The 15,575-nt window shown below is 49.7% G+C and overlaps 1 protein-coding gene across 6 annotated transcripts in view; it reads left to right on the top strand.

The window, feature by feature from the left end:
• MTMR4 (myotubularin related protein 4) overlaps positions 1 to 15,575 on the top strand; it is a 59,866-nt gene that overhangs the window by 25,861 nt on the left and 18,430 nt on the right. For 4 of the 6 annotated variants that reach the window (XM_075032395.1, XM_075032393.1, XM_075032394.1 and 1 more), the window contains 5 exons: positions 7,457 to 7,546; positions 10,004 to 10,120; positions 10,812 to 10,894; positions 11,120 to 11,286; positions 12,716 to 12,812. In XM_075032395.1, coding sequence (XP_074888496.1) covers positions 7,457 to 7,546; positions 10,004 to 10,120; positions 10,812 to 10,894; positions 11,120 to 11,286; positions 12,716 to 12,812 — 554 coding nt within the window. Of the gene's footprint in view, positions 1 to 7,456; positions 7,547 to 8,014; positions 8,109 to 10,003; positions 10,121 to 10,811; positions 10,895 to 11,119; positions 11,287 to 12,715; positions 12,813 to 15,575 lie in introns of those variants that run through there. The other 2 variants (XM_075032397.1, XM_075032398.1) reach the window with 2 other exon arrangements.

Below are 15,575 nucleotides of genomic sequence, written 5' to 3'. Positions count from 1 at the left end.
CATTCCCTCTTCTTACTGCTGGGGATACTGGGACTGTAGACATCTGGATTTCCACAATGGTTCATACCCTTTGGAGGGGACCATGACTTAGTATAGGTGGGGTTTCGCAGGTTAGCCATCCCTTGTCCACTCTTGCTGGCATACAGAGTTGGTAGCCTTTGACTTCTGTTCTTTCATCCCTCTTCTCGAAGGCTTCTTGCTTCGTATTTCTGTTATGTGCTCATCTCTGGGCAGCTTTCTGAACAAATATTAAATGCGGTATTACAGATCTATATAAGCTTTTCTATCATCCTATAAAGATGAAAGGATGGCACTTACCATCCCAGTCCTGATTTACAGGGTATAAAATAGTAACTTCTGCTCTCTTCACACAAGTTGAGGGGTTTATTTCTGGGAGGCCACCTCTGGCTCAGCAGCCTTTCAGTTTACCCAAGGGCCTCCTTAGGCTTTGAGGAAATGAACTATTTCTTTAGAGGCACCTGAAAAAAGATGCCCTTTGTGCAACAAAATAGAGGAGGCAGAACAAGAAGTCCCTTTGGCCACAGCTAGTCAGCTCTCTGCATCAGCTCATGTAGATTCTCTGCCTAGGCACTGGAAAGAAATAGAAATACATGTGCAGTTCATCTCACCCTGATGTAGGTATCTGCTAAGCAGAAAGAGGATAATTTTTAACTTTTAGGGTGAGGTCAATGATACAAGTCTCTCCCTTCCACTCCTTACCTGTAAAAAGATCCAGATAACCAGTTCCTACCTTGATCTTCATCAAAAAAATTCAGACCTGAACAGATACAAAGTAGAGTACCCTGATAACACCTCTGCTGCTGGGATCATCTCAGCATGCAGCAGCAGGCGAAGGCTTGGTGACTGCCGGAGCCCCAGGCTGTTGGGCAGAGCTGCCCCAGTTTCCGTCAGTTTTCTTCTGATGTCCTGGGAGTACATTCCCAGGACAGTCACCTCTTCCTGCCAATTTTTCGGTCATTTTTCTCCAGCTGGAGGCAGATTAGGGCAGTCAGTGCAATGGATGTGCTACCAAGGACAGGGCTTCGGATTCAGATCTCTGCCATCCATGGCCATAGCCCCTTGCTTTGCCTCCTCTCCATCTGCAGGGTGATGCACCATGCTGTGGTGGTGAAAAGCCAACCCTTAATATGTAGGAAGGATGGAAGTGGTGCCCTCTGCCTAATGAAAGAGTATTTACAGTAATTTTAGTTGTGGTGCCGAAAAGAAATGGAGGATAAAGATATGTCAGGGTTGGGAAGGGTATACCTGTACTCAGAAGTCTGAGTCCAGTATGCTGGCAGTGGCACCTCCCTGCACTGGACTGAACCAGTTTTCCTCTTCTCACCCCTTGACTGCTTGCTTCCACCTTTCTGCAAGTGTTAGACTGCCAGCACCTGTATTTCACAAGGGGTTTGGGTTCCTCAAGTGCATCTACGTGTCATTCAAGCTCTTTGAAGCACTTGCAGATCTTTGCTTGGGTGGATAGTAATTTTTGAAGGGGAGAGATTGAGCTGCAGACCTGCAAAGAGGAATTGGAGGTGGCCAAGCAGGGTGGGCATTAGCTGCTCTTTGGGACCACCCTTTCTCTGTCTTGCAGAAAGCTGAGCTAGCCGTTGATGAAAAGGTGCAGTTCACGGTGTTGACTGGAGAGATTTCAGCATCACAGTGGCTGTCTGTGCTCCCAGTACGAATTCCCTGGGCATGTGGGACCAGATGGCAGCTCACCCCAATGCTGCAGGCTGTGCTTCTGGTGCATGCAGGCATGTCTCTGTAGGGAGTATTGTCTCCCTTGGAGGCTGCAGGATGGCCCCTTGAGTGCCAGTCCTATCTTTGCCAAGCACTGTGCTATCTCAGAGCCTCCAGATCCCTTCTGGGACCTTAAAGAGAGGTTGCAAGCTGTTTACCTGCAGTGTGCAAGCAGAGGCATATGGAGGGGTGGGAGGAGTGGCACAGGAGAGCGCCACTCTCAGCATGAACAGCATGCAGTGCTAGTGGGAGAAAAAAGGGTTAGGTACTGCCAACTGGCCTTAAGAATATGCTGTCCATGTTACAATCATCTCCTCTCTTCCTCAGAGTACATGAAACCTTTAGAATTGTTGTTTGGGAGAAAATGAGGGAGGTTTCTCCCTCCCCCTGCATGAATGTGCATATGGACGACACTCAGAGGAGCCCAGTTATGTGAAAATAACCTTGTCTTCCTTGTTCGGTCTGGTGGTGGTTAGTGATAATGGAGCAAATACCAGCTGTTCAGCTGGGGAAGCATCTGAGGTGGCATTTAGGAAATCCCTCTAGCTAAGCCAGCTAAACGAGGCTGTGAGTGCTCTGCGTTCCTGTTCCTGGCCACCCAGGCTGCCCGGCACCGGGCAGTCTCGCTGCCGCTGCTCCTGTCCTCATCTTGTTGATTGGATGGAAATGAGAGCAGGTATTTTGTGAACTGTTGGAAGAGGAGGTGAAAGTGGCAGAGTTTGAATCAAGTTCCCCCTGAAACTGTGAGCCTCTGAGACGCTGCTGAATGCTCCAAGATGCAAGGTCTACTTCTGCTCTGCACCAGGCTCAGCTCTTGGGCAGAAGTTTCTAAGCCATGTGTGAGTCTTTTTCTAATGCTAGAAGTGCAGAAATATTTCAGTGAAAGCGGGAGATCTATTTGTGGATGTTCAGGTCAGCTTAGGTTGGAAATTCAAAGTAATGATCTGATGACCAACGTTTTAACTCTGCGCAGCTGCAGCTTTGGGTTACAAAGGTCCTTCTGCAACTCGAGCTGGAAGCAGTCCCCGTGCCAGGCCCTGAACTGAGTGCTGGTCCTAAGAATCTCACCGTGGGTCAGAGCAGAGCTCTTACCTGCCTTGTCCATGGTTTTGTATGTTATAAATGCTGGTCGCGTGTTGTATACACTTAATATGTTAAATAGCAATGTATGCTCTGACTCCACATAAAAGACTTCTGTGCTTCACCTGTTATTGACCGACATGCTTTGTTGCTTTTCTCCTCATACATGTCAGGAAAAAAAGTAATACTTGTTTTACAGTTTTTATAGCTACACTTTCTTTCCAGTACAAAAGGTTCCTTCCACCTTTTGCTGCTCTGGTTTCTCAGCAGACCTCTGGCATTCACCCCAGAGGAGAACCTGTGGGGAGCGGGACATCTCTCCTGCCGTTCAGATTTGGCCAAGACAAATCCGTAACCTCATCCATAACCCTCTGTCCTCATTGTGTTGACTTTGTATGTAATGCAAACGGGTTTTGGTTTGTGGGTGCCCAGGTGGAGTCGGGTGCCCCCGAGCCTGGGCAGTGCCTGACATTTGCCCACCATGCACCACCTAAATGGTGGAGCTGGATGGAGCCAAGATGGTAATGATGGGATTTCATGGCTTATCTCCAGGCACGGCCTCATTTTCTTCTAGGGCTTTTATCCTGAATAGCGAAGCCTGTGTGACCGTGGCCTGTGGGGTAGTCCATGGTGTCTGTTTTCTCAGCAAGGGATTTGGCTGAACGGTTTTTTGCCTGGCCATTGCTGCCCTGCAGTGACAATGGGCAGCAGGCCTGGGTGTTGGAAAGCTGTCCCTTGGTCAAAGCAGCTCAGAATAATTAACCCTTCACGATTTTGTGGCGAAATGCCCAAATCTTTTATCTGTCTTGAGAAAAACCTTTGGAGATGCTGTTGGTATTGCTAGGTAGAGCTGTCTGTGGTGTCTTTGGGACAATCACATTTAAGAGGAGCTTAATGGCTGCGGGCTGTGCTCTGTTTTGAAGTTCCAGGAGCAAAAAAAGCTGGTATGATTTGAGCAAAATAGTTGGCCCTGGGACTTGGAGGATTAATGAAGGGCTGGGTTTTAATTTTGCTTTTTAAGAAAGAGATTCTCACTCTGGCTCAGTGGTGGGAGGTGGAGGGCAGGGTGGCAGCTGATGATAGAAATGGAGATGGCATTGACCAGGAGGCTGCTGTCCTCTGGCTTCTGGAACAGGCTCTGGCCTCGGGAGCTTGCTGTTTGCTCGTGGACTTGACAAACGACAGGTAGTAAAAGTCAGCTCCTGGGGACTGGGGTGGGGAGCTGGGTGTTCAACCCACAGCGTTTCCTCCGCCCGAGGCATTTCCCCAATGTCTGCAAGCATTGAAACCGGAGTTGGTGAAACTTCCCGCGGGAGCTAACCATCCGAGCGGTCACCGAGGGGAGTTGTGGCCCTGGGGAGCCAGAGACGCCCCGCTACTCCCTGCGCACACGGCAGCTCCTGGGCAGGAGGACTTTTCAGCAGCGAGGAAGCGGCAGGGCCGCCCCTTTGTCCTCCTCTCCCTGCCCGGGCAGAGAGGACCGCGGGCGGATGGCAGGCGGAGGTTTGCAGCAGGAAACTCCCGGCTGAGCGTCCGAAAGCACCGGCCGGGGCGGAGGAGGGCTGGCGGCCGGGGCGGAGGAGGGCTGGCGGCCGGGGCGCGAAGCCTCCTCGCCGCTATTGTTCCCGGGGCTGCCGGCCGCGCCATCAGCGCGGCACTGAGGCGTGTGCCGGCAGGGAGGAGCGCCGAGGGCCGGACTGCATCTCCCGGCAAGCCGCTCCGCCCGGCGCCTCGGCGAGGAAGGGACGCCCGGCCCGCATCCGCCCGTCGGCGGGGTGCCGGCTCTGCGTATGGGGACGGGAGGGGGAGAGGAGGGGTGATCCCTCCGTCGGTCTCTCCATTTTCTGTCTCGCCTGTCAGGGAGACACTTAGATGGCAGAGTCGTGCTCGGCGGCCTTCGGAGGTAGGTGGAGTCTGGTCGTCCTCCGCCCTCCCTCCCTCCATTGTCAGCGGCAGCGAGCGGCGGCGGTGGCGGGCACCTGCTCCGGCCGCCGGCGGCAGGGATGCTCCTGCCCTTCGCGGCGGAGCGGGGAGGCTGCGGCGATCCCGGCGCGACGGTTTCGGAGCCGCTGCCGGCAGCAGCAGAGAGCCGGAGGAAGGAGATGCTGCTTGCGCGTGCCCGGCCCAGCTGCCGCCTCGGGAAGTGAACATGAGTCTGCCAGGCCGCGTCTCCTGCTCCATGCTCAACTGCTTTGTAAGTGCTGCTTTCCACCCCCCCCCGCGGTCCTCCTCTCCTCCATGCAAGTGGGGCTGTAAGCCAGCTTCTCTCTCCGGCCCCCGTGCTGAGCCGGCTGTCCCAGATCAGGCCTGTCCTTGAAGCTGGGCTGCGTGGGGATCCTCCTGCCCTGGATCTGCCAGGCCTGGTGTGCCGCCCCCCTGAAAAGGGGGATCCCCTTCTCCTCCCTCCCTCCTGCCGCTGGAAGGACGCCGTGGTCCACCATCGCTGCTGTGCTGCTGCCCTGCCCGGGCCCAAGGGCACAGCAGCGCCCGGCACCGCAGGTTCAGTCGGCCAGAAGGCCCTGGTGAGCTTTGCCGTGGCATGCAGGCTCCAGCCGGTCCTTGCCCGGAGCTGGAAAATTACCGTGTGAGAGCAGCTGACCCCAGGGGAGCTCTGCACTCTCGCTGTGGTTGCTGCGGCATGCGAGGCAGGGGTGTGCAAGACCCCTCCTGCGCTGATGCTGCCAGGATGGCGGTGTGGTGGGAGGGGGACCTGAGCTCTGTGTCTTTTATGCCTTCCGGGAAGGGAGTTTTCTTGCTCAGAGGAGATCTGATGCCCCTTCGTGCAGAAAGCCCCCCCAGAAGGACTCATGGCCAAATGGGCTCTGAGGGCTTCAGGAGATGGCTGGCTTGTGAAGAGAGTGGGGTCCTGAGCCCTCCACCCTGCTGATACCCCAGGGCAGAGAGATCTGAGGAGATGCTTAGCCTCTCACCAATCTGTGCTGCAGGCGAGGAGGAACTCAAGGACACCCAGGCCAGTCGAGAGCTTGGGCTGCCCTGCCCTGTTCCAGTTCCTGCTGCTCCCTGGGATTTCTTTGCAACCTGCAAAGTGGTGATGGGAGAGGATTTCTGCTCCCCCACTGCTGCACCGGCACACAGGCACACACCTTTCCCTTGTGTTCTCTTGGGATAGCGCCTCAGCATCAGAGCGAGCCGCTGGCAGGAGAGGCCCCCAAACCCCCCATGGTCTCCAGTAACTGGTGGCTACTGGAGCAGGTGCTGTGCCCCGTGTCCCTCACAGCCTCACGCAGGGACCTGGTGAGTGGGTGAGGAGGGGCAGTGCCTTTGCCTCCAGCTGGGGTTGATGCCTAGTCTTATGCTAGCTACAAGCAGTGTGTGCACAGGTACCTCTGGACCCGGGGAGGAGGAGGGCTGTGTGGGGTCTGTCTGCCCCAGTCTGAGGTCCAGTGAGCTCTTCAGGCCAGGCTATACCTGTGGGTGCTGAGGTTTGAGCGGCTGTCAGCAACATAAGAGGATTCAGCATCATATTAAATATAACCGAGCCCAAATGGTAGGGTTCTTGTGTCTTCAGATTTGAAATTTGGGGTTCTGGCTTGGGTGACTTACCCAGAAAGATATTTCATTTTACAGTATTATTTAATACTTACAAAACAGAATATTTCCTAATAAATGGTGAAGCCTAGAGGAGCTATAGTTTGAGAGCAAGAGGCATTCTGAAGAAAACATTCCCACACCAAATACATGCAGAATTAACACCATCCGGGGCTCCCAGCAGTTAGCATCCTCAGCTGAGTGTCTAGATGCTGCTTGTTTGTACAGCAAGCCGGTGGTTTGACAGTGTGGGGTGAGGGTTGGTGAAAATTGGGATGGAGATTTCATGAGTGACTGAAGATTCACAGGGCCCAAACTGAGATACTCTCTCTACTTTTCCAAGGAAGGCATGTCCAGGCTCTGTCTGTCCTCTGACACCACTTCTCTGAGGCCTCCATGGGCTTTCCAGGGTGTCCATCTGAGCAGGTTAGACATGGTCAGCTGCCCTGAGAATGAACACCCTCCTTGGGTGCTGTCACCAGTCAGTAACACATGTTGTGAACTGGGTGCACTTAGATACAGTTGTTATAGGGTTACGTTTCACACTTGCATATTCTCCTCAAAAAGCATCAGACTCTTCCCAGATTTCTTTGGGCTAAGAGTGAAAATGGAAACTCCCTAAAGAAAGCAATCCTTATGAACATAAGAGGAGGAAGAGTAGGTCAGAGCTGCACTGTAGATCAAACTCTGTGTTACGGTGTTTCTGCTGTGGTGCCACAGTGAAGGTAATGGGGTAACATTTGACACGACAAATTACTGTCACATCAGTCCAAGATCCGGTGCATGGTCGAGGTGTGTCTGCTTGGCTTTCCAAATACCACGTGGTTGGAAGAGATGGGACTCGGAGGCCTGCTTCTAGTCTTCCGCTGTGCTGTGGGTATTCTGCAACAGCCAGAGGAACTGCTGGGGTCCTGCAATGTAGCGAGTATGGTCTGGAGGCAGAACAGGCATTTCCATGCACAGGTCCAGGGGATCCCCAAGGTATTGGGGTGCCAAGAGTATCCAGCAGCTTCGATTTTTGGCTTTTCATAACACCTGCTGGCTGGGGCCTGTCTCAATGTGTGTTTTGTTTGCAATGCAGGGTGAGGAGGGCCCTCCCAGTTTGGAGTATATCCAGGCCAAGGACTTGTTCCCCCCGAAAGAGCTTGTAAAGGAGGAAGAGTCATTGCAGGTAAGGAAGTAAGAAAATCGAAACAGCTTTGGGATGCGGCAGGCTCGACTCTGGTAGCGTGAAACCTGAGAGCAGTTCTCCAGCCCAGGACGTGTTCTGGAGGCCGTGGCCTGGGCGGTGCTGTAGGTCACATTCGGACCAGCGGTCCTTCTGCCTGCGTGGAGGCTGCTGACGGCAGTTCTGTATGCCCTGGCCCTGCCTCCCCAGCCCTGCCAAGACAGTGCAATTTGTACAGCATCGCATATGCCGCTTGATGCAATACAGAGCCGTCCTGGGTATTCCCTGTCCTCCGCCTGTGCTGACAGTGAGAAATTGTGATGCTGCCTGCGTAGCTCTCTGCAGCAGGTAGATGCTCTCCAGGGCAGGTCGAACATCAGGGCTAGGCTGTGCTCTGTGTAGGCATAGCATGCAATTGCAATGGCTGATCTGGCCCTAATACATGTTGCTCCTGGCGTTTTCCTGCTGCAGAGCTGTTGGAAAGAGAAACCTCCGTATGGTGCCAGCCTCCTGCTGCAAAAGGCCCTTGAAAGAGACCCGGGTACTGTTGCTGCTGTGCAGCAAGGTTGGTATTCTGAACGGTGGCAGCCAAAGGCTCCGGGTGTTTGTTGCTTCCTTTAACATAGTCCACTGCCACCTTGTCCCAGTGCTTGTCAGCCTCCCACTATGGCTGGAGCCAGGCTCAGGTTGTATGTTCTCACTGCTGCTGCAGTATTTGAGTTTGCTCTGTGATTGGCATCATCTTGGTAAATAGTGCTGATAAAAGCAAGGACTGAAATGTGGCAACAGGTGGATTGACTTGATGGAACAAACATGGGCTGAGGAGTTGCACGGGGTCAAGGCTGCAGGTCTGTGGCCTGTGGGAGGTGAAGCTGCTGAGATGACTCTGAGCTGAGACTACCTGGAGAAGAGCAGAATCTGCTTTAGTCTTCTGTGTGGAGGACCGTAAAGTTCATCCCTCCCAAAGGGTAATTTGCCTTTGGTAAATTGTTATTCTCTTAATGTAAAGTGAAGTCTAAAAGGACACCACCATCTTGATTACAAGCTGTATTCAGGCACCTGTCAGTTTATTCCAGGATTTCCCTCTGTCAGTTCTTGCAGTTTTACCATCCCGTTTCTGATCTGTCTCCCTTCTGTTGCTGTTTGAAAGAGCCATGTAAGCAGAAGAAACACATGCCAACTAAAACCAGCTCTGACAAGCATGCATAAATAAACTGCAGAAATAAAGAGAGTATATTCTCTTAATGTCAAATAATTAACATTTTTCGAGAGTATTCAGACATGCCAGTCTAAGGCTATTATTTTTGTACAAGTAACTTAAGAAGGGAGAAGTTGTTAGTACAATTGTCACTTGCACATGAAGTCTAAAATACAGGAAATTCAATTTTTAAGCAGCATATATATACCCAAGCCATAGAAACAACTTAGAAGTAAAGGCAAGGTGGTCTGACTTGTACTAATTACAGCCTAATGAATTGTTTCATCAGATGCCCTGCCTGCCAAGTAAAGGGCTCTGGCTGAAATGACAAATCTTCATGATTTTTTTGCATAATTGGCTACCAACATCACCTGGTGTAGGTGGCATTCAGGGAACAATGAGGAGTCTACTTAGCTAAGGAAAAAGGGGCCTGGTGAATTTTAGGCTTTTTTTTTTTTTTTAATACAAGCAAAGAAAAGTCAAACTTGGCCATCTGCCAGGATCCCCTGTTTTAAAAATAGCTATGCCATGTCCAGGCTGATAGGGAAAACCAGAAAGACACTTGATTATCTGGATGGTTTTGTTTTTTTTTTAATTCTAATATAGGTAACTTTAATGACGTTTCCTCAGTCATACACAGAGGTTCCCTCAGAGCCTTGTTAGCAGAAATTGAGCAAAACTTTGATTCATTTGTTTACCTGGATTGGTACCAGTGAGTCTCATAGTGCTGCTAAGAGCCCCCTTCATTTAAATGACACAGCAGGATCACGTATGCGATGCTGCCTTGGGGCAGAGGACTCTGATCCTATCAGGCTCTGCCTGGAGCTGTGCAGAGCACTCCCCAACTCATGTCTGAGCTGTGCCCGAGGTGTGTCCTTTATCATGCCACTTGCGCCAGGGCTGCGTTTACCCTCTCTGAAAAGCAGGGACCATAAATCCCTCTGCCCCCATGCAATACCCTTGCTGCCAGATACCCGCAGTTGGTGTACATAGCGTTTGTGGTCACTCCTCCCCTCCGCAAATAATTATCCGTCAGGAGGTGCTCAGTGGCTCCTTGGAAGAAGATCTATCTTATGGGGCTGGGCAGCGGGTACCAGTGCTGTTTCGTGCTGTTGTCTGCTCTCAGTGCATGAAGAGCACGTTGCTGTGAATGATTTCCCGCAGGAGATGCACTGTGAAGGTAGTAGGAGAGGTAGCTCTTGGCATTTATGGTATGCAAAGTACTCTGCATGTGTCTTGAATTAGTGATGTCTCCCTTCCAGGTCCCATTCACTGTGTTGCAGGGCGAGGGCGTGGAGTATCTTGGCCATGCAAACGATGCTGTGATCGCCATCTCCAACTACCGGCTTCATATCAAATTCAAGGATTCTGTGATCAATGTAAGTCTGGATCTGCCTGCTCCTGCTGCCTGAATCATAATCTCTTGCAGTATTTCGGGGAGGGGGGAATGGGGACATAAGCCATTTCTGTGGTCTGTGACATGGGAACTGTGCCTCTTGAAGGATGCCAAGCCTGATGCTGTCTCTACTTACTGCTGGTCATGCAGTTGCTGTTTTGCTCCTGCATTGTGGTGTGTGGATGGGGTTTTATTTTGAATAATTAGGTCTTTCCTGTGCTGTTCTCTTTAAATTCAAGCATTGAACTTGGTGGTTTTAAGACTGTTAAGGTCTCTTGCAGGCCAGTTTTAATGCGGCTTTTCCTACCTGGAGACGAGCAACTGAGAGTCAGACAGTGGGAGCCTGAGGCTCTCTCGCTGTCTTGACTTGCCATCTTTTATTGCAGCTTTTGTCTGCCTGTTACCTGTGCTTGTCTGGATGCGATTTAGTCAGTAACTGGCCCCAGGTGGGAGACTACCCAGGGACAGAATAGAAATTGGAATAGTAATTGTTGAAGGAGGCTCTATGCTGAGTCATGAAGCTTCATAAACCTTGCAGTGGGTTTGCAGTTTGAACTAGAAACTCGTGGTTGTTGATAGAGCCGTGACTGTGTGTGGTGGGCCTGCGGGCAAAGCTGCTATGTCTGCTATGTGATGTGGTATGTCTTGTCATGCCCTACATCTGTCCCTCACAGGTGCCTTTGAGGATGATGGAAAGTGTGGAGTGTCGGGATATGTTCCAGCTTCACATCGTCTGCAAGGACTCCAAAGTGATCAGGTATCCGTTTTATTGCTATGTTGTAGATGCCACTGCAGGCCAGTTGCCATGATCTGCTCTGGTGCCTCCCTCTGTGCTGCCGTTGGAATTGAACTGTTCATGGACAAGGTTACTAAGACTTGGTACTTTGTTCCTTTTCCTGGTTAAGTGGAGCAGAGCTCCCTATCCGTGTGTCTTGGCTGGATGAACATACCCACTGAGGACGATTTACATTTGGGTTTGCAGGTGCCATTTCTCCACCTTTAAGCAGTGCCAGGAGTGGCTAAAGAGGCTAACTCGAGCCATTGCCCGGCCTGCTAAGCCTGAGGACCTCTTTGCATTTGCCTACCATGCGTGGTGCTTAGGAGTCTGTGTTGATGAGGAGGATCAACATGCACATCTCTGCCGTCCAGGTAAGCTCCTGGCTTGTCCCCTTCCTGCTCTTTTGTCCAGAAGCACTGCAATGCCATTTGACCTGTTGTTCATAAACTGATGTCTGGCTATATGTCTTAAGCTCTGCTGTAGCCATAGCCTAAGTTCATCTTGCTAAGGAGTATCCTGTACCTGGCCTAGAGGTCCAGCTGATGGCCAGGTGTGGCTGGATAACAAGCACAGTAAAAGGAATAATAGTAATAAGCACAGTAAGGAGCATTGTGAGGCAGCAACACATAAGCAGCTTTTCCCTTTCTCCTTGTGAATGGAGAAAACTTCACATACTTTAGTACTCTCATCATGATGACAGAGAGCTCAAGCAGCCTTGTCCCTGGATAGTAAACATCATCAGCTTTGAGGCGGCATAATTAATATGAGTCCATTTGCATCTCTCCTCCAACACCTCAAGATACCATGACATTCCTGGGATCACATCTGTGGAGATGCCTGCCTCATCCTTAACGCAGGCACAAATAAAATCTTTGAATCCATGAAGAGAAAACCAGAGCTGTGATGGTGCCCTCGTGTGGATTGGGAGTTTCCCGTCTCTGGGAACACAAAGTTCACTTGCAGTTGCTTTGTCTTTAAACAGCTTCATCCTGAGTAAGGGGGGATGAAAATGAGTGACAAACCTGGCTTTAGACTTAAAAATGTGCTTCTACGAGAGAAGCAGTAGCCTGAATGAAATGTTCAAACACAGGTTGGGATTGAGGAATGGGGTTGAATAGTATAGCTGAAAGAGATATCGGAAAGAGGCTGATAGAGAAAAGGTATACTACGTGTTCTTACCATGTCCCAAACACCAGCAACTGGGAGATATTTGCTGTCTTTTCCTTTAGAGAAAGTATTATTCTCTAGTATAAATAAACTTACCTGTGGAAATTGTTGCTGCAGGATATGAATGAGGTGAAGAGCTTTGCAGTATTTATTTATTAACAACATTTGACACTCGAGCAACAAAGACATCCAGGATTTGTAAGGCGAGGCTAAAACATAAGAGAGCAAACCCTGAGTCAGCCTCTGAGAGCAGTCTGGAAGAAGGAACTGCCTGGGGTGGGTGCTCAGTACTCCTCTGCCGTGGGGTTCCTGACATCCACTTTGGAAGCCATCTCTGTCAGAAGGGCAAAAGTGGATTAAATTAACCCCCCACAGTCCCATATTGATGTGAGAAGGCTGTTTCCATGCCACTCGGTGCCTTGCAACTGAGAGGTGATCTGACTTAACGAAATACGCAGAGGAAGCCCTGTGAGGGACAACTCTTTATGGCTCCTGAAGCAAGATCCCTGCCATCCAGCTGTCCTGTAGTTTTTCTCCAGCCTATGGTAGTTGCTACGGAGCTGCCACTAACATGTTTAGATTTCATCAGTTCTGTGTAGCTGTCAGTAAATACCCTGTTCCCTGTTCTTCCAGGAGACCATGTGAGATACCGATTTGAGATGGAGCTGGTGAGGATGGGCTTTGACTTGCAGAACGTCTGGCGCGTTTCTGACATCAACAACAATTACAAGTAAGTGTTTCACCACTAGGCTCTCCCCATTCTCCTCTTTCCTTACCTTCTTCCCTTTGCAATCCCTGTGCAGAGCAGTGGGTGAGTCAGACTCCAGCTAATCCTCCTTCCTGGCCTTGATAACCCTCAGGCAGATCAGCATACGAGCCAGATCCCCTTTCTTTCTGCCTTTCACATCGTGGAATTGAAGAAGGAATACAGCCCAAATATCAGAGCTAGCAGCCACTGTAAATGCTGACTCAGGTAGTTTATAATGTGGTGGCCATAATTCATCCTTGAAGACATTTGCGAGTCTCAGAGGAACTGTCCATTGTAGGGTTGCCTTTCTGGTCAGTCATTCTCTCTAAAATGCTTGCGCTGTTTGAAATGAAAATCACAAAGTTGTCATGAAGTTGGGCAGCTATTCAGAAAGTTTACTATTTCAGCACACACAGTTTTCATTAAGTCGGGCAGCTATTGAGAAACTGGGGGCAAGCCAGTGGAGGGCTGTCAGGATGCTCAGAAGTCGGCAATGAGCAAGGCTTGTTCATTCTGGTGCAAAAGAGGCTAAAGGGTGACCTACTTGCAGCCTACAGCTGCTGGAAGGGGATTTACAAAGGTGATGGAGTGAAACTCTTCTGACAGCGGCAGACAGCTGAACCAGAGGCAACAGCCACAAGGTGCAGCTTGGGAGGTTCAGACTGGACATGGGAGGAAGAAAAATCATTTCCCAGGATTGTGGTGCTGTGCTGGGGCAGATCCTCAGAGAAGTGGGGGTTCTCCATCACGACAGCGTTTCAAGTCTCAGATGATCTAGTGTTGGAGGTGGTCCCCTGTGAGCAGGAGGTTAGAGTGGAGGTCTCTAGAAGGTCTTTCCCACCAGCACGTTGGTGATTCCAGCGTGCCTTCTGCTCCTAGAGAAGAGCAGAGGAGCTCTTGGAGAAATGCTGCTGCATTCTTTGCAGCAGGTGTCATTAAGCCAACAGGATTTTATTAAGCTTTGATGGACATATTCATTTCTGTGTTCCCTATAATCCTTTTCTTGAAACAACTGGTAACCCTCAGTCTTTTCCCTAAGTCTCAGCCAGTAAAGGCATCCCAAACACCTATATATCAGACAGTTTGAGGTCACTGGTTTTTTGTAGAGACCGTGAGGACCCTCAGGCACACTGGCCTGGGGAAATCCCGGTGGAGTTTTGCAGTTTACTGCCTGTTCTTTTCTCTCTTTCTCAAGAATTCAGACAGTAATCACTAGATTTGGGGGTTGATTTACAGTTTCTACTTAGCCCTTCTGACCGCATCGTTGCTTTTGAACTGTTAACATGACTTTGATGGCATTTATGCAGTTTCTCCAAGGATGTCAAATAAAAATTGTTTTCCTGAACTGCTCAGTTTTGGAGTGCACAACCTGTAGGTGCCTGCTCTAGGTAGCTTCTCTGTATGTCTTTGAGAGCAGTCAGGCTTTCTCCACTGCTAGATTTTGGGATGTAGTTCCCTCTGACTATTTCAGAAAGTTCAGCTTAGGTAGACCATCCGTGGTTCACTTCCTGGCCAGTGATACACAGCAATTAGCCAACTTGTCTAAAGGCAGATGTTTTATTTCCAACCAAACCAGGGAAGAAAGAACTTGAAACAGACCTCAGCAAGCTGGATACAGGCTTGGGTTTGGTTTCCTCCATCTGCTGAGTTCCCACCTGGGGATCCTGGCAGGTCGCAGCTTCTTGCAGACATCCCAAGATCTCAAAGGTGGTGTAATTTGCTTGTGCAACTCAGAAACCAGTTCTCTCTTGCTGCTTCAGAGAGTGTGTCTTTAAATCCTGCCCTGGCTTTTGATCATTACCACCTGCCTCTATTCACAGGAATCAGGTTACTTTTTAACTGTTTATAGTCCTTTTATCTCTTATTTCCCAGCACTGGCAAAACAGTGTTGTTAGAGACAGGATACTCCAAGGTAATGGCTTTGTTCATTGTCTTTCAAGTCTGTTGCGAGATGTCCTTATCTGGAAACTATTATCTTCTTCCTGGCGACAGCCATCATAAAATTAGAGCAATACAAGCATATAATAACCACTCCTTCAGTCTTGATAATAGTATACTATTTCAGCACACGATAATGAAATTATTACATGATCTGTCCCTGGCTTTCACATCTTCAGTGATCTGTATAACCAAAGAAATGAACGCATTCTGGCATTCCCCATCTGGTGCGCCCATGCTGCCCAGGGTAGGAGTTGTTTCATATCGGCCTTAATGCTGGTAGATTTGGTGCACACATAGTTCCTTCAAAAAGGAAAAAAACATTCACCTTTCCTTCAGTGTTGGTGCTTGTTTTCAGCTTTGATCTTTTTACAATTGTGGGTTTGTTTATTTTTGACTTTGAGGAAAAAGCTGTCTGGAGTTCTGTGTTACTGGTTTAGGCAGCTGATGTTTCCTGCTTGTTTCTGTGGGTGCTGTTAATTCATATTTTGTCTTATTTTGTTACAATTCTTTACGAATTTTAGTACCATACTTTGCTTTTATGGGAAAAGTGATAATTAGTGTTCTTGCTTGTATTTGCCATATGAATGTGTAGACAATAAGTCTATGAGGACTGTTAGTGATAAAGCATGTGTGTTTGCATTCTGTGAAGGGAGGTCTCTCTCACTGGACTGGCTGTTACCTTTGTGGTAAGAAGATGCTTTGTCAGTCCTTGTCCGTAGGTGTGGTTTGTGCTGATTTATACGTTTGTGTTGTTACAGCCACCTTTTTCTGGGATCAAACCTCACAGTTTCAAAAATGTTTCCT

This window comes from Buteo buteo, chromosome 7, assembly GCF_964188355.1.
Source record: "Buteo buteo chromosome 7, bButBut1.hap1.1, whole genome shotgun sequence".
NCBI classification, from domain to species: domain Eukaryota; kingdom Metazoa; phylum Chordata; class Aves; order Accipitriformes; family Accipitridae; genus Buteo; species Buteo buteo.
The sequence above is the reverse complement of the archived record's forward strand: the minus strand, read 5'-3'. Positions and strand labels throughout refer to the sequence as shown.